General features: G+C 50.3%; 1 protein-coding gene across 4 annotated transcripts in view; it reads right to left on the bottom strand.

The window, feature by feature from the left end:
- Positions 1-17,891, bottom strand: part of L3MBTL3 (L3MBTL histone methyl-lysine binding protein 3) — a 120,626-nt gene that overhangs the window by 19,421 nt on the left and 83,314 nt on the right. For all 4 annotated transcript variants that reach the window (XM_055311624.1, XM_055311625.1, XM_055311623.1 and 1 more), the window contains 2 exons: positions 16,544-16,646; positions 9,490-9,639 (listed from right to left, as the gene is read on the bottom strand). In XM_055311624.1, coding sequence (XP_055167599.1) covers positions 9,490-9,639; positions 16,544-16,646 — 253 coding nt within the window. The remainder of the gene's footprint in view (positions 1-9,489; positions 9,640-16,543; positions 16,647-17,891) is intronic.

Raw genomic sequence — 17,891 nt, 5'->3', positions numbered from 1 at the left:
TTTCATATGCCCTGATTTATTTTATGAAATGTAAGACAAGGACCATTTTCTATGAGAGAATGGAGACAGAGAAAAGAAAATAAGACCTCTGACCCAAAAAGTTTCTTCATGCCTGAATCTGTCATAATCCATCCCCAAAGAAGCAAAGTTCAGTTTCCATTTTCCCTACTTGGACTCATGATATTACACTGAACCCATTTAACTTGGGAATATATAAACATGAAAAAAAAAGGAATATATAAACATGAGTATTTATCTTCATGTCACACAATCCAAGTAAAGGACTCTAGAAGAAATGTTTATTGAATGTTTTATTTCCAATTAAAATATTGATTCTGCTAATAACTTAAAATTTAAAGTGACTAATGGGGGTTCTACGTGATATTTCGTTCAGCTAGCAAGTGGGAGGGCTGGAGCAGTGGGCTCATCTGAGTGGTCTATTAGAACAAGCACGATGAACTAGATGGATGAACAGAACCACAAAGTCACAAAGTGAGCATCCTAAGCAAGCACGCCCAGTATCCTAACTAAGCACACCCAGAAACGTGGGAGCAGTTTAAATAGTAAGAAAAGTCACAAGAGCATATTGCGCACCGAAGGCTGGCTGAGACCTTCAGATCCAGTATTTCACAACAATCGCTGGAAGAAGGTCCTACTATCAGCCGCTACAATGCAAAGAGGTCAATGCCAAGTCTGTAGGGCAGGTGTAGCACCAGGCCCTACTGACACCAAAGTCCATGATTACATCCGACCATTACATAGTTTTCGCCCTTGCACTCCTCCAGAAGACAGGATACCCGTCTTCTCCTGACAAGGTCAGGCAGGGGGAATCAGACTCCTTCTTGCTTGCTTTGTGTTTTATTTAAAACAAAACCTGGTTTCTCAATTGGGCAACCAAAATTTCCCTCTCCTGGGAGGTGCGGCGGTTCACCGCCAATTCTGACCCAAGAGGCGCCGTGATGGCTTTCTTCCTCTGCGCAAACACCAAATCCTTGACTTAGGCCGTCAGTTTCCTGAGCACCAAGTCATTGCAGCTGCACAGGCCTTCCCTTTCCATCAGCCTCAGGGCCAAACTCGGCGGTGACTTCACCAAGCCCTTTGGAACACGGGACCAGAGACGCTTCTTGGACAGGTTCTCATTAAAAAAAAAAAGAACCAAAAATATTTTCACGCTCTGTAATTTTGCTCTGCATAAAGTCTCCTCCACTTTCTCCTCTCGGTCAACACTTTCCAACAACGTCACTGAGGAATGACGTGCCAGCTGGCCGGGTGGGGACGGGCAGGGGGGCTAGGGGATCAGGACCCGAGTGGGCTGCAAGGATGGTCTCGGGGAGTGAACAGACCTCATTTCAACCTCAGCTCTGCTACTTAGTTCTAAATGATCTTTAGCGAGTGACTTAACTCCCCCACTTCGCAGTTGCATCATCTGTAAAATGAGGATAATAAATCCTTTTCCTCACAGGCACTTCGAGGACTCGTAAAATAAGGACTAGGACGTGCTGCACGCAGCCAGACATACAAGCAGGAGCGTAATCTATGGCAGCCTCTACGATTGAAGAACTACTTCTATTTCGGGATAAAACCATCCATGGTCACCTGTCTCCTTTCAGGTCTTAAAATACTTTTTGGAGTCAAAGTTAGGAGCCAGACTGCAGCCGAAGGCCTGGGGCGTAACCCAAGTCTGCTGACGGGCTGTGTGACCTGTGACCGAGACGGGCTCTCCACTTCTGGGTGGGGGATGTAGTAAGAGCAGCACCCACCCCACGTGAGCTGTGAAGATTGAGTGGGCTGACGTAGGTAAAAACACCCAGAAAAGTACCTGGAATACAGAGATTTCCCTTGAGATTTTAGAATTTTCAAGAACCAATTTATTTCAACTTTTTTTTTTTTTAGCTTGAATTTAAATATAATCATAGCTAAGATCATACTCAAGAATACTCCTTGGGCTTGTAATTAAGATAGTGGAATCCACTCAAGTGCAAAAAATGTGCTCTTTCTGAGTCAGCATCCTCTTTTTCTCTGTAATTACGTACCGTGCTTTAGAAGCCTTACTATCTAAGCCTAAATAGGCTTGGTAGTAATTATTAGCAAAACAAACATCAGAAGGGTAAATTCCTAGTAACAGGGTGCATTTGAATGCAAACAGCTATAGTTCTTCAAGTCTGTTTTTCATTTAAAAACAATCCCTAACCATTTATGCTTCAATCTGTCCCAGTCTGTTAAAAACAGTATTGAAAAAAAAAAAAAAGTCAAACAATTACTTTGCTTCAATTCAGGGATTTGAGCCAACTCTCTAAATCCAGCATGAGTTTGGTTTGGCTCCTGGCTTGAAATAACCCTACCTTCTCTCTCCAGCAGAGCTTATTCTGGCCTCACGGGGGTTTCGTTAGAGCTCAAAAGTACCTATGCCCCCCCAGCAACAAGAGGTGACACAATGAACGGAGTGAGGGATTTCTGTTTTGAAAGTGAAAATGTTCTCGGTGCATGCATGCCCCCAGCAATTTTTTTTTTCTTAAATTTCTGGGCTGAGGTTACTCACTGGGAAAAAAAAAAAATTAGAGAAAGAGAATCTCGGGGTTTATACTTTAGAGGAATTATAAAAGAGTACTCGAACTGTCTGCAAATGCCTTCTATGGACGAAGAGGAGGGTGTTCTTGCACAGCTTCCATACGAGGAGGTCACCGTCTTCAAAGGCACACAGAAAAGATGGCAAATAAAAACCAGTGGGATTTAAACTTTTATGACTACGGCTAACATCTGAATAGAGTCTCTGAGGGTTTATCTGTTTATTGTATAGGGAGAGAGGAGAGAACATGAGAGACAGCCAGTGGGGGGCGGGGGGGGAGGCGGGGGGAGAGAAGCAGGCCCTGACCTGATGACCCTGAGATCAGGATCTGGGCTGTCCTCGAGAGCCCGAGCCTGAACCGCCAGAGCCTGGGGTTTTAATAGCACTTTCAGAAACACGGCCTCAGAGGTACATACGGTTTACTATTTATTTGATGATTAAAAATAACACTGGGGAATCCCTGGGTGGCTCAGTGGTTTGGCACCTGCCTCGGGCCCAGGGAGTGATCCTGGGATCCTGGGATCGAGTCCCACGTCGGGCTCCCGGCATGGAGCCTGCTTCTCCGTCTGCCTGTGTCTCTGCCTCTCTGTGAGTGTCTTTCATGAATAAATAAAATCTTTAAAAAAATTAAGTTAAATTAAAAAAAATAAAAATAAGATGGTGACTGGTAAGCCTATTCAATTATAACTCAGGCATAAGGAACATATGCTAATGAAGGCAAATGATACATACGATGAGTCAACACCGTGAATATTATCAGATTCCAAGGAAAAACGCTCCGGGAAAGCTAATGCAGCAATTGCTTCGTCGATGCATTTGGGACCTGTCAAGCCCTTACCCACTCCCGTCCGCCCTGGGGAGCAAGGATCACACGCGACAAGAAGAGCAAGATTGCGTCCCTCTGTCGTCAGAGGACAGTGAGCAGATGTCAGTGCTGTTCCACTACATGTGACCGAGTTGCCGCATGAGACGTGGTGGGAGGGTGGCTGCGACACCCTGGGGCGACAGGCTCCGTCCTCCTCCTCGCACTGGGATGCTCCTCTGTGCGCACAAGTGGCCGCGTGGAGCTGCCTGTGGTTCCGGGAGTGGACAGCGGGGCGGATGGGCTTTAGGGGGCAGGTAACGCCTGCGCCCACAGAATGACCTGCTCCACCTGCCAGCCCCAGGGCCCAGGCTCGGGGAGCCTCCTACAGCACCGCCAAGGTCCTCCCTCCACGTTCCCAATTCGCGTCTGTGACGTTTTAGAATTTGCGGCTCTAAGCGGGTGGGATTCTAGTGGATCCTGCAGCTCTGCAAAGTAGAGGGGCTTTCCCCTGCTTGCAGGTCCCTAGCTACGTGAGCTTGTTTTCCTGCGCTTCCTAGAGCCTTCCTCAGCTGCGGAGTAGCTCTCGGTGCAGCCTGGCAAAGGGGATTCATCCTAGAAACACGCGTAGGATGGTTCAGAGCTGCAATTCCTACAACCGCTCTGGGTGACTCGCAGCACAAACGCCCGCCCTACGACTTGAGGAGCCACTTGAAGGAGTCTCTACAGCGAACCGGAGAGACTGAACTTTTTCTTTTTCTTTCTTTCTTTTTTTTTTTTTTTTTTTTGAGACTGAACTTTTTTGTTGGATTTAGCTTAACCACGGCCCTCGGCCCCGCAAGGTCACACTAGCATTGAGCAGCCGCCTGACACGTGCCTCACCGGGTTCCTGCGGTTGTGTCTAAGGCCAACTCGCTTCCAAAGTGCCATGATTTTTAACAGAGGTAGCCCCTAATTTAGAAACACAACTACAAGCAGCTGTAGAATAGATTTCCCGGGAAGAAGCCTCCGTGGGGCAGACGCCTACGCTCTCCATTTGGTGATGCGTGGTGGATATTACTGCAGAGAAGGGCCTTTATATCCAGGAACAATTCCCAAAGTCTAACCCAGAGATCACGTGCATCCGTCTCCTGGGGGTGCTTGTTAAAAATGAACTAGGAACAGGGGCCCCTGGGGGGCTCAGCGGTTGGGTGCATGCCTATGGCCCAGGGCGTGACCCCGGGGCCTGGAATCGAGTCCCACATGGGGCTCCCTGCATGGAGCCTGCTTCTCCCTCGGCCTGTGTCTCTCCTCCCTCTGGGTCTCTCATGGATAAATTTTAAAAAGAGAAAAAAGAACTGGGACGCACCTTACGTTTCCTGCGTCAGTATCTTTGGAGATGGTGCTTTGAAAGCTGCATCTTAACAAATACCTGATGGCTCTGATGCAACACAGAGTTCGAGACCCAGGTTTCCCCAAGATCTAGAGATGCAGGCCTGCAGGCGGGGAGGGCGCGCAGAGCCGTGGGGCTGCCAGGCCGGGAGCCCCGCGCAGAGACAGCTGCTCTCCCTGCGAGCAAAGTATCTTCTCCCCGGAAACACGGGGCATGGCGCAGACACCCCGACGTGGCCGGGGAACCAAGGACGCCCCCTACCCCCCACCCCCGGGTCCACGTGTGCTGTGGTTCCCGCAGCTCCTCCGAGGCCCGGGCCCCCACCTGGCGAGCACCCAGCCCACCCGCCCCCGGGCCTGGGCGCCCACCCCCCCCCCGTGGGGCCATGCTCTGCGTGGGGGCGGGACTAAAGCTCCAGGGTCTGGGGGACCCCCCCTTCTCCCTCAGTAGGTGCCGCGGGGCGTGGCGTGACCACGTGGAGAGCAGGCGTCCCAGCAGCACATGAGGTCACCCCCACTGCCCGTCTCCTCTGAAGGCCGCGGGCCGTCACCCCTCACCCCGTGCCCCAGCACTCGGCGCACCTGTTACCTCAGGGCCACAGAGGACACAACCCCCGCCACGTGGAGCCCCCGCCAGGCCCAACTCAGGACGCGTGCGACAGATGGAAGGTCCGCGAGCTCAGCTCGGAGAGGAAGAAGTGGCCCTGGGGGACGGACGGTGCCTGAGGCCAGGGGAGGGGGGCTGCCGCGGACTGAGGGGCTGCAGTAGGGCTGACCAGGAGCCTAGACCTTGCCGGCCGGGCCCACCATAGGGCCTTTCGGCTGCAGGACGAACAGAAGTCGGCGCCGGTCCCAAGCCGGGAGACCCACCTGCGCCCCCAAGTGCTCTAGCGTGGACGCTGAGGCCCCAGCCTGGGGGTGCTGCTGGGCTGGCCCGGGCCCCCACCTCGAGCCTAGGGAGGTCCCTGGGGATCCGAGGCCACGCCCAGGAGCCAGGGCTGTGCACGCAGGCTGCCCCAGGCCCGGCCGAGCCGATGGTCCGGGGCCGGTGGGAGAGGAGGACACGCCCGTGGCCCCGTCGCACGGACCTGGTCCCGCAGCGGCGGCCAGAGCAGAGCAGTGCCCACTAGTCCTCCCCTGGGACCCCCGGCACCTGAGAGCTGCTGCGCGCGGGGTGGGGGGCAGGGGGCACCGCGTGCCTCTAGACAGGCGGGCGGTACTAACCAGCCCCCAGATGGCTGCCCGGGTGCCCCGGCCCAGCGGCCCTGCCCCCCCACTTCCTCTCCCCGCCCGTGCCGTCCTCACCCCCTCAGGCACCCCCACAGTTCAGCCTTCCTCTCTGGCTCCACCTCTGGGGTTGCAAACAGTCTCTTACTGTGCCGAAGATCAGTAAAACAAAACACCTACCCAGTAGAGTCTGGCCACCAAATTCAGTAAATCATGACAAGGGATGCAGAGAAAATGCGTTAAAATACGGATGCGAAGTCCCATCCACATATGCAATGACTACGGGATAAGAGGAGAGGCCAAGACCTGGTATTGCGAGAACCGCCTGGAATGCGGAATCGGAGTTTCACGTGGGAGCAGCACAGAAGTGGGCAGCCTTCCTTTGCTCCCCCAGAATAAGAGGACACTGTGCATGGGGATCCCTGGGGGGCTCAGCGGTTGAGCACCTGCCTTCAGCCCAGGGCCTGATCCTGGGGTCCCGGGATCGAGTCCCGCGTCGGGATCCCTGCATGGAGCCTGCTTCTCCCTCTGCCTGGGTCTCTGCCTCTCTCTCTCTCTGTCTCTCATGAATAAATAAAATCTTTAAAAAAAATATTGAGAGGACACCGTGCAACAAGCAACCCATTCCTCTTGCCATGTCAACACGAGGTGACGTTTACTGGGGGCTTATTATGAGTCCCTGCTCTCGGGGCTTTGCATAGCTCACTACTTCATTCTTTGGTCGGGCTAAAGAAACCAACAGTCCCAATATTTTATATTTACTTACGAGATGAAAAAAATATTGCATGTTTCAGATTCACTCACAGCAGAAAAGCCGGCCGACGCTGACCCTGTTAATTCTACCTCAAATCAACCATCCGCAGGCCGTACGTACGATACACTTTTTCATTAACAACCTTTTTTTTATTTGTTCACGTTTATGATGTGGCCACCTCATGATCCTTTATATCTAAAATACCCCGTGCCACTGCAATTGCTCTGAGCACCAGCGCCTGCCTGCAGTAGGGGAAAAAAATCATCAGAAGTCAGTTTTCAAGAATTTTAAAGAATTTAAAAAACTTTGAAGAGTAAATAAAGCCGTGTTGTTTTGAAACATACTGTTTTTCCAAGTACGCCTAAGGAAGCATTTAGGCTGGCAGGTCAAAATGTCTGCAGTCATGTCTTAAAAATACTTTAGTGTAAAAATCACAGTGAGAAAAAAAATCTGGGTCAAAGTGTTCACCTTAAAAACTGAGGGGTCATTTTCATCATCTCCCTCATGTTTCCTTTGCATGTAACTAATCAAATGTTTCAGGTTACTGCTAGTGATGGAGAAAAAAAAATAGTAAAAAATAGTAAATCTGGTAAGAGGAAGACAAGAAGAAATCTAAATGGGTCTCTAAAAGCATGAATAATGGGACACTCATTCACCCACTGAAAGATCACTCGAAGAGATTAACCTGAATACCAAGAAGTGTAAGTATCCGCTCAAAGTAACAGCAGGTCAGCATTCACGGACTCAGAAGTCGGTGTGGGCTAAAAATCTACAACACAGAAAGCTATTTAGAGATGAAAGCGTGTGATAGGTTATACAGAAAACTAAAAATGCCCGTGGTAAAAAAAAAAAAAAAATGCCTGTGTTTGTTCCCTAAATCCTGGTGATTTCACGAAAAACCATGACTACACCTCAGAGAACACAGGTCACTGGAATGGTCAAATCCATTACAATTTTTTTTTTCCACAGACTTTGAATTGAGGAAGACCCCAGGACATCATCCCAAGGAGATTGTGCTGTGAGCAAACGCTGGCCCTAGGAATCTGGCCTGGAGCCCGGACGGTGAGTAGAAAGCCTGCGAGATAGACCTGCGGGCTCTTCGGAGTATCCTGTTGATATTTTAAACAGTATCTTGGCTTCTGAAATCTAAACGCTAGGTCGCCTTACCACCTGCTGAGTCAGAGTCAGTGGACTCTGTATCTGTAATTATTACTGTCTGAGCTAGTACTCGATTTATCTGGAGTTTCCTCACGTGGTACGACCTCATTCTGGAAGGCTGGGTTGGGTAAAACGAAGTTATGTTAAATCGGTCATAGTTTTTAAAGGTCAAAAAAAAAAATCATCCTCTTGTGGTTAATAATTAAAGAAGTTACAGCTCACCCGATCCATAGGGTACAATTGTTTTTCTAGAAGGATACTGACACCTGAAATGTCATTATTACTCCGACAGCATTGCTATGAATTTAGAATCGGATTTATTAATTCAAACACCCACCCGGCTCATCTATAAGAGTGGAAGTTGTAAGGTATTTAAATAGAGAACTGTGTTGCCTTAGGTTTGAAAATACTTCCATGAAAGGGAGGCCCGGGTGGGTAAGTCGGCTGAGCTTTTGACTCCTGATTTCAGCATGGGTCATGGTCCTGGGGTCACGGGATCCCCCCGAGGTGGGCTGCATGCCCGGTGGAGGGGATTCACCCTTCCTCTGCTCTTCCCCCTGTTCGAGCGCATGTGCGTGTGCGCTCGCTCGCTCTCAAACGAATAAATAAATCTTAAATACATAAAAGAAACTCCCAAAACCTAAGCACGAAGGAACACGTTTCCGCTAACCCGCTCTTCCTTTCAGGAGTATTCTCAGTTAATGACCTTTTACTGAAAGATCAAACAACATCTAGTCCCTTATTGGATAATCCACTGAGCTTAAAACATTCTGGCTCATCTCAACGAGTGAAATCAGAACTAGAGGACTGAGCTTATATCGTTGACCCTTGAACAACATGGGTTTGAACCAAGCAGGTCCACTTATGCATTGATTTTTTTTTTTTAAAGTAGACATACACTATCGAAAATGTACTCTTTTCTTCAGGATTTTCTTGACTTTTTTTTTTCTCTAGGCTACTTCATTGCAAGAATGCCGCATACAACACCCATAACATGCAGAGTATGTGTTAGTCAACTGTCTATGTTATGCGCAACGCTTTCAATCAATAGTAGGCTATTAGTTGTCAAGTTTTTGGGGACTTAAACATTGTACTTGCATTTTCAGCTGTGTGTGGGGGGGTCAGCGCCCCAACCCCTATGTCGCTCAAGGGTCAAATGTAGTGCAACGAACATCTTAGTAATTAAAAGAAACAACACATAGGCAAGTGCTTGACAGGAGCACGAAGAAGAAATAATGGTCATTCTTCACAAAAACCCAACGTCTTTCTCATAAAGGAAGGCTCTAGATAGATATTGATCGGTTCATTCAGAAATATGAACTGGCTTGAAGTAAAATGACTGGAATTTCTAAACTTCTAACACCAAAACCGTCCAACTAAAGGATGAGCCAGCCAGAAGAAAGCCTGTCTGATTTAGAGATGCTTTTATAAACCCTCCGCCTAACTTTTCTAAAGTCCGACCTCTGGTCTCCACCACCATTTTACATTAAATCAAATGCGTTTCCCATAATGTCCAAGAAAAGATAACCAGAGAACACGAAACGCCTGAGACAGAAAACCTCTTTCAACCAGAGTACTTCTAAATAACACCAATATTACCACTTTAATTACCTGATTTCAGGAGATGAAGAGATTTCATTTGTGTCTGCCCTTTTATTTCTTGGAAATGATGGACTAGCTGGAGGCATCTCACCACTTAAGCGGTCTGGGAAAATTCGGTCTTTATTCAAATTGATTTCTGAATAGGGACAGTTGGCAGCACTAAAGTATTAAAAGAAAAAGAAAAAAGAACATTCCCATTAGAACACACTTCTAACTAAAATGACAGGCTATGGGATATAAAATCCCAATTATTTAATTGAGTGTTGTATCTATTTGCACGTATCTATCGCACGCGTGTGATCAAACGCACCCTATGGAGTGTCTTCTCTCTAGGGCATAAGCTAAGGATCTTCCGACAGAAAATGTGTCTCTGCATTAGATGTTCAGGTGCAGTGTGATGAACCCTCTGGGCCTGAGCAACCAGTGCTGAAGGGCCCCCTCTGTGCAGGGGCAGGGCCTGTGTGGATGCGTCGGAATAATCGGCCCGAGAGAGAGAAATGCGCAGGACATCAGAGGAGGCTTGGTGGGGGCGCTGGGCAGAGAGGGAGGCGGGGCAGATGGAGCAGATCTCCTTCCCGAAGTGGTCTTCCAGCCTCGGGGTCCCCACTGGCCAGAACAGCTGGGCCCAGCCCAGGTCGAACGCACCCCCACCTGCACTGAATCCCACGTCTGACACAAAAGAGCCCAGAGGCCAACTTGGATCACGACTCCTCTGGCTCCCTTCCCTCCGGTCGGTGCCCTCTAGACCCCTGGTTGACCTCTGGGTCCTATTCGGGTCCCATTTGGGGATCACCCCTGTTATCCAAGCAAAGGAAATCTAGGTCACTACTCGTTAAAGCAACGTTGAGTCTGTATACACCTCTGCCTCAGCCTCGGCTCTCCAGGCCACGACGACGAGGGACCCCTCATCCCAGGCCTCCAGCACATAAAGAGCACCCCGCCCACCCGCCCACCTTGGCCCTGTGCTTTTAGTACGCTTCCTTCAATCTGGAAACGGCTGGGTCTTACAGAGACTGCACGATCTTTATTGTATCTCTGCACAACACGGAAGTCCGTGGCGTTTTGTCGGTGCGGACATGAACGCATGCGACAGGGACTGACAAGAATAAACACTTTGGGAGCACTCGCTAAATATCGCGCTGGGTGCTTCCCAAGCAGTCACCCCTTAATCCTCAGGTTGCCTTTGGGCGCAGGATCCCTCGCGCCCCTCGCGGATCTTCCGTGGGCTGTTTGGTCATCAGCATCCAGATTGGGTGGACGAGACCCAAGTGGGCCCGGCTGAGGGGAGGCAAAGGCAGCGGAGGAGGGCGGCGTGGGTTGGGGGGCAGGCCCGGGCCCCTGGACATGGTCCCCCGCGCGGCCTGCCCTCCGTCCCCAGGTCCCGGAGCTGCAGACACAGCTGTGAGCGGCCTTCCCGTTGCCGGCCTGCCCCCGCACCCCGCGGTGACCTTATCTAGACCCAGACACATCATCCCGTGACCCCCCAGCAAGGGAGGAATGGAGCCCCCACGCTCCTGGAGCCTCTGCCTCCCGCTGCCAGCCTCCTGCCCGGCCTGCGCCCTCTCCCCATCGGGCCTCCACACAAGCTCACCTATCCACATTGTGTGACGGCAAGACGCAGCCAAAGCTAACTTCTCTGGGGGGGCTGTTGACACTCCGGTAACGCTGCAACCCACATGTCCCCGTGGCCTGTAAACCCTGGCTTTACGATCACTGGGGAGCCGCCCACACGCCTGCCCTGAGGGTTGTCACACGCGACAAAAGCCGTGTCCCGCCCTCAGCCGACCCACAGCCACATGGGGCACCCGCAGCTCGCAGGCCTCGCAACAAGAGCGCCGCAGCTGGAAGTCCTGGGGCCTGAGGGCTGCAGGCACGGCCGTCCGCCTGCTTGTGCCTAAATTCAGGACGGAAACCTCTTAGGGGTCCCCCCCACCGACCTTGGGCGGTGCAGGGAGGGCAGGGCCGCGGGTACAACACGGCAGATGGGCCGGAGGTGCTCCACGCTCTCGGCACTGGAGGAGCCCATGGGGAGGCTGCAGCCGGTGGCCAGCTTGCCTCGGGCCGGCGCCCCCTCCTCCTCTACACCCAGACACCTGGGGGTGTGCTAGCACCGCCAGGGCAGGGAACCAGCCGGCTCCCGACCCAGGCAGCCACCAAGACCAGGGGGCGGCGGGAAGTCACGGACTGCGAGTAACAGCACGTGGACAGATGGCCGGCGGCCCCGGGAGGCCCAACAGCAGCTCCAACGTCTTCTGCGGCTCCGTCCCCACGCAGCACAGCCGGGCACAGCCTGCGACAGTCCGTCCCGCGCCCGCATGGTGAGGACGGCAACAGCGGCGGGTCTGCGGCCTGAGGGTGTTCCACCACGTGGGCAGGGCCCCGGGCCAGCATGCACTTCCCGAACGGTGGGAGCCCAAGGGGGAGCTCCGTGCACCCAGCCCGACCCATCAGGGTGCCGCCTCCCCATCCCACGGCTGCACAGCTGCCCTTGGGGCCGCCTTCCTCATTCTCGGTTCTCTGGGCTCAGATGATCTTAGGCGGCAGCAACCTCATAGCCTGGCAGTGTCCACACCCGGGTGGATGAGGGCAGCTCCCTGCGACTCAGGCTCGGGGCTGCAGACACGGTGTGTGCGGGGGCACGGAGGCCACATGGCTGTCTCCACAGGGCCTTGCCACACTGGGCCGGCCTGTCTCCTGGCAAAGCCCTGGCTCAACAACACAGCCATGGCCGTCGGGAGCCGTTGGGGGCCACCCAGCCCGGGGGGAGCCGCCTGGCCCACCAACATCCACCGCCAGCTCCCAAGGCCTTGCGATTCTGAACAGATCCATTCAAACAACAAGTTGACACCTTCAGTCTGAGTGAGCCCCGAACATTCGCTCGCTGTCAGGACAAAACCCTGGGCAATACGCACGAGCCCACAGCCCAAGTCCCCGAGGCAGTCTCAGCCAGGCTGCAGGGCCTCCCATTGGGTCCAGGAGTCTCAGGAGACACTGCTGTCCGTCTGGGCCTGGCCTCAACACTGACCCTCGGGCATGTCCTCACCGGCTCCAGGCTGGCAGCCCCATGGACCGCAGGGTAGGAGAGCGCCAGCCCACAGCTCCAGGGAGACTTCAAGAGACCTCATAGGTGAGCCCTGAGCATGCCGCCACCCAGGAAGCCTTGGGACCTGCCTCTGCTCCTCAGAAGGGCATGGTGGCCACCGTGCGAAGGGGCAGCCGCGATGGTGAACAGTAGTGCGAAATGCTCTGAATGCGCTTCCTCTTTGGGGGCTCTCTGCTTCCCTCAGGGAAGGGTCTGCTGTTCCATCCCTGCCTCATGGATGTCTCCCTACCCCCGACTGGCCTCCCCAGGGGGAGGGACGGCCCGTCACCCCCACCCCAGGCCCACAGCAAGCGCCCTGCGAGTGTGCTCGCCATGCAGACATGGATGGATGCTGAGCCCTGTCTGCGGGTGTCTGCCCAGATGTTTAGAGCTTTCCGCGGACTTCACGATGACCTTCTAGAGGCTGCTGGGAATACTCTCCATTTTTTTTTCCCTCATGTATTTTCTCCACGATCAAATCTCACATAGAAAACACTGACTTCCAAGGCACTAGCAACGCAGAACCCTACTTCCACAGAAATCTACGTCTCCTTCAGTCTCCCCCTCTCTGTGGCCTTTCAGGGGCCCAAGTGGATGAATCAACAAAGGGAAACCCCAGGACACCACCCTGATCAACGCTCCCTTGCTGGAAAGGGGCCCTGAGCAATCTGGCTCCTGAACATCCCTGGAGATAAGAATAACATCACATTCAACTCACTCACTGATTATTTACATTTCAACATCTGAAAACATCGCAGCCTCAAATTTCATCACTGAGACACATGTTCTATTTCTAACACCTCTTACATCAAATCCAACCATTATAATTTTTCAGAGAAGCTAACAACTGCTAGTCAAAACATAGCCCTTGGCTTACGTGGGCATAAAATTGATTCCTCTTGCTAAAAGAGCAACGTCCCTTGTTATCTAAGCCAAGAATGCGTGTTTTGATTTATGCAGTTTCTCAGTAAATTAATCCAAAGAGAATTCTCTCATTACGTTTTCCTAAACACAGCGTTCCCGGCGAGGACAAAAATAAGCGCCAGCGAAGGGAACCTTTCAAAGGGAGTCCGTGATGCTGCGGCTACTGCAGCGTCTCCAGGAGATGGGAAGCAGGCAGCGCCTGTTGGAGACTAGTGTCCTGTCCTAAGGACGGCGCAGCGAGGGAAGCCCGGGAAAGGCAGGTGCAAGGGCTGAGGAGCGGGGATGCCAGGAGCTGACCCGGCTGCCCGCGGCTCTGCCCGAGGCTCTGCCAGCCAGCAACTGTGCCCTCCGCGCTGGCACACACTGCTGGTTAAAGCCCCCTCCCACCCTCCATCCCCCGGCTTCCTCATCTACGCGGGTCCTTAGGCCATAAGGTCTACCTCTCCCTCCCTCATTCCAAAAAAAAAAAAAAAAAGAGTGATTCTCTACTGGTTCCAATAACCTGCCAGTCCACCATGGCTGTCCATGAAATCTCCCATGACTCCCCACGATAGCCCCCCTTCTTTTAGCCAATACAGGGCCGCATCGCTGAAGACATGCTCCCAAGATAATCACTGACACTCTGTGACGTGGGGACCCTCGGAGGAACGCTGCCCAGTTGGGAAAGGGTGGTCCTGCCGAGAGAGCAGTGCCACCAGACCAGGCAGGACTGTCCCCAAAGACCCTGCTGCACCCGGCGGACCTCTCCGCTCAGGTCTAACGTGCTCCTAGGGACACGGCAGCTGTTGCTGTAGGCGGGTTCCCTTCCCCGGAGGCAGAAACAAACCCTCACCTGCAGCCCAACAACATGGTATCAGTATTCGTGCTTTTTTAAAACTTCTTTATTCTTTTCCTTCATAATCTGAGCAAACTGCCTCAAGCCCGGTGAACGTCTTAGGGATGGTCCAGGAGGAAGGATGCCTGGCAAGGGTGCAGAATTAGCTACTGTTTTGGATCTTGTACCTTAACCAAGTCATGTACAGCTTTGTGTTTCCACTGGTCCCCAAGTTCCGTGAAGGCTGGGTCTGCGACTCTCAGAGCGGAGCCTTGAGAGGCAGAGAGTGGACGGGTCACCAGCACAGATCTGTGAGCTACCCTGGGTGCCATTCCCAGTTCCTCCACACTGGGGGGAACCAGGAAACCTCCCCAGGGCCACAGTGGCTGCATCAAGAATCGGAAGAAAACAGTACTATAATAGGGTAGTTCTGGAGGTCGTCTAAATACGTAAAACAGAGCAATACCATGTACAGAGTAAATGCATGCTCAATAAATGCTGCTTACTGGGAAAAAAACCTCCTCAAAAATATTTATTGAATGAAATAATTTATTAATATATAATAGAATTTAGCAGGCCACTGAGTCATTTCTGGCATTTAGACTTACATAAGGTCTGAAAAATAACCTAGCTGCCTTCACTCAGCAACACTGAGCAACTTTTAAGATACATGAGTAATTTAAACGGAGTTAAAAATACTATAACTTTGGGTTTGCAGTTATACAAACAATGAAAAGGATTTTTCTTTCTTTCTTTTTTTTAAGCAGGCTCCACACCAAGCAGGCAGACACCCAATGTAAATGTCTAAGGGTAAAGCAAAACTCCATCTGACTGCATTTATACATTCGTTTTTTTTATTCATTTAGTTATTCATCAAACATTTATTGGGCACCCTATATCTACCAGATGTCCTTCTATTTCATGTGTATAGAGCGGTAAAATGAACTAAAAAAAAAAGTCCTTGTCCTTATGGAGCTTATAGCCTACTGGAAGGGCTTGAACTCATGACCCTGAGATTGAGAGTTGCATGCTCTACCGACTGAGCAAGCAAGGCACTCCTGAAAAGGATTTTTTAAATGGCTATCTGTAAATAGTATCACCACCCTGTGTTTAGACTATTTACTCTGGAACAGAATGAATCCCATAAAAATCTCAGAAGGAGTGTTGCAAGAGGAAGATAAGCAGTATTACAGGTTGCAGAGAGAGAGAGAGAGAGAGAGAGAGAGAGAGAGAGAGAGAGAGATAGAAAGAAAGAAAAGAAAGAAACAAAGAAAGAAACAAAGAAAGAAAAGGAAAGAAAGAAAGAAAGAAAGAAAAAGAAAGAAAGAAATAAAGAAAGAAGAAAGAAACAAACATTAATTATTCAATTTTACAGTTCCTATAACTCTTAGAACGGGTAGTGCAGTCTTTAGATTTTTCAAAAGACCTAGATTCACAACATGTGCAAACGAGATATACAACGGCTCCTTTTCTTTAGTGGGGAATCCAATTAACACACAGTTAGAACACTTACATTGACAAATGATTATTTTAATACATCCATGAGCAGGTGATACTTTTGGTTCCTTAAAAAGATCTCAGTTAAATTATACAGATTAAAAAAAAAAAAAACATGGTGATTTCTAAGTATTTCAGTATTATTTTTAAATGCCTACAAAGACCCCCAAATTGCCTAAACAATACATCAAATTTCAAATGTACAGATTTGGTTTCTTTTTTAAGTTAGAGGTAAAAGAAAAAAAAAAAAATACTGAAAAACACTGTTTCACATCAATGCATTCCCAAGTTCGACTATTTATATTTGTGCCTCTTGTGCTCTTCGCCGGTAATCGATAATCTCACTTCTCATTATTCAAATTGCCGAGTCCCCCAATCAAATCTCAATCTACAAAACAAAGACCTTCCATAGGGCCTGCCCTCTTCTCATCATTAATGGTCAACCCAAGGTGGCTCTCTCAGGAGCTAAGTACCTGCAGAGCTTGTCAGGCTGTCAAGAAAAGGCAAATGGCTGGAGTACATCTACCATGGAGTGTGAATGCATTTTCTCCCAGGAAGACTTAGCCACGGACATGCTCTTCGTTTCCACAGGATCACCATGGTAACCACATTTTGCATTGATCAAAATATAAAATTAGCTCCCACCTATGTGTATACATGGAAATGCTCATCTTACACATATGTGGGACGGGCACCCGGTCTCTGGCCACGCGAGAAATTCCCACCTGAGCGGCAGCACCACATACCTGTGAGGGCCCAGGTGCCTCACTCTCTTAAAATGGCCAATCCCTTTACATCCTGGGGTTGAGCATCCACCATGTTCTGAAGCTTCCATTAATTCTAAGGGGCCTATAAGAAAGCAAGGGGGGGGGATAAAGAGAGAAAGAAGGGGCACCAAGTTAACAAGAAGGCTGTAAGAAACCAACAATATCTTAAAAGCCTTTATTCTTAAAGGTTTTTCTCTATGCTTTTGTTCACACGATTTATCTTCCTTCCGTAGTGAAATGCTAGACTTTGATCTCACCCTCTTTCAATGTCACAAATTCCAGAAACACCTAAACGTATACTGATGAGGAGATTCTAAATAATTTCCATCATGGAAATAAGATAATTAGTAAAGGAATACTCGTGTACTGTGACACTACCAAACAGAACCCTTCACCCCCTCCACATTTCACAGATGCCCTCATCCCGACCACTTAAGTTCACGTGTAATGCGCCAGGCCTTGTTCTAAGCGTTCCCATACACGGGTAGGCGTGCGTGTATACGGGTGTCAGGTTTTGGTTCTGTCTCATTTTGTTGCCTACAAGAGACAGCACAGCACAGATGTGCACTATTCTGAAACATTTTTCCTTTGGTCTTTTTTTTTTTTTAAGATTTTATTTATTTATTCATGAGAGACACACACAGAGAGAGAGAGAGAGAGAGAGAGAAAGAGAGGTAGAGACACAGGCAGAGGGAGAAGCAGGCTCCATGCAGGGAGCCCGATGTGGGACTCGATCCGGGGTCTCCAGGATGATGCCCTGGGCCGAAGGCAGGCACCAAACCGCTGAGCCACCCAGGGATCCCCATCCTTTGGTCTTTAAGTCTTGTTTCTGTACTTTTGTGCAGCTCGTGGATGGTGCCCAGACGTGAAGCCACTGGATGGGGGACTGCAGGGTGAACTTGTTAATACTCTGCAATAATCTATTGTATCTCCTGCGTATCTTTTGCTACCATGTCTATGCTTTCCTTCAAAGTTAAAACCATAGTATGGGATCCCTGGGTGGCTCAGCGGTTTAACGCCGGCCTTTGGCCCAGGGTGCATTCCTGGAGTCCCGGGATCAAGTCCCGCATCAAGACTCCCGGCATGGAGCCTGCTTCTCCTTCTGCCTGTGTCTCTGCCCCCCCCCTCTCTCTCTGTATGTCTATAATGAATAAATAAATAAAATATTTAAAAAATAAAAAAATAAAACCATAGTATGTCAAGTTCTCAGTGCCTATTTTTTTAAAGTGGAATTTAAAAGAAATTTTTACTGAGGTTATTGTAAATCACACACAGTTTGAAGTGATGATTCAGAGGGAGAGCCTCTGTATACCGTGCCCACTTTCTC

Source organism: Nyctereutes procyonoides, unplaced genomic scaffold (genome assembly GCF_905146905.1).
Source record: "Nyctereutes procyonoides isolate TBG_1078 unplaced genomic scaffold, NYPRO_anot_genome, whole genome shotgun sequence".
In the NCBI taxonomy this organism is placed as follows: Eukaryota; Metazoa; Chordata; class Mammalia; order Carnivora; family Canidae; genus Nyctereutes; species Nyctereutes procyonoides.
The sequence above is the reverse complement of the archived record's forward strand: the minus strand, read 5'-3'. Positions and strand labels throughout refer to the sequence as shown.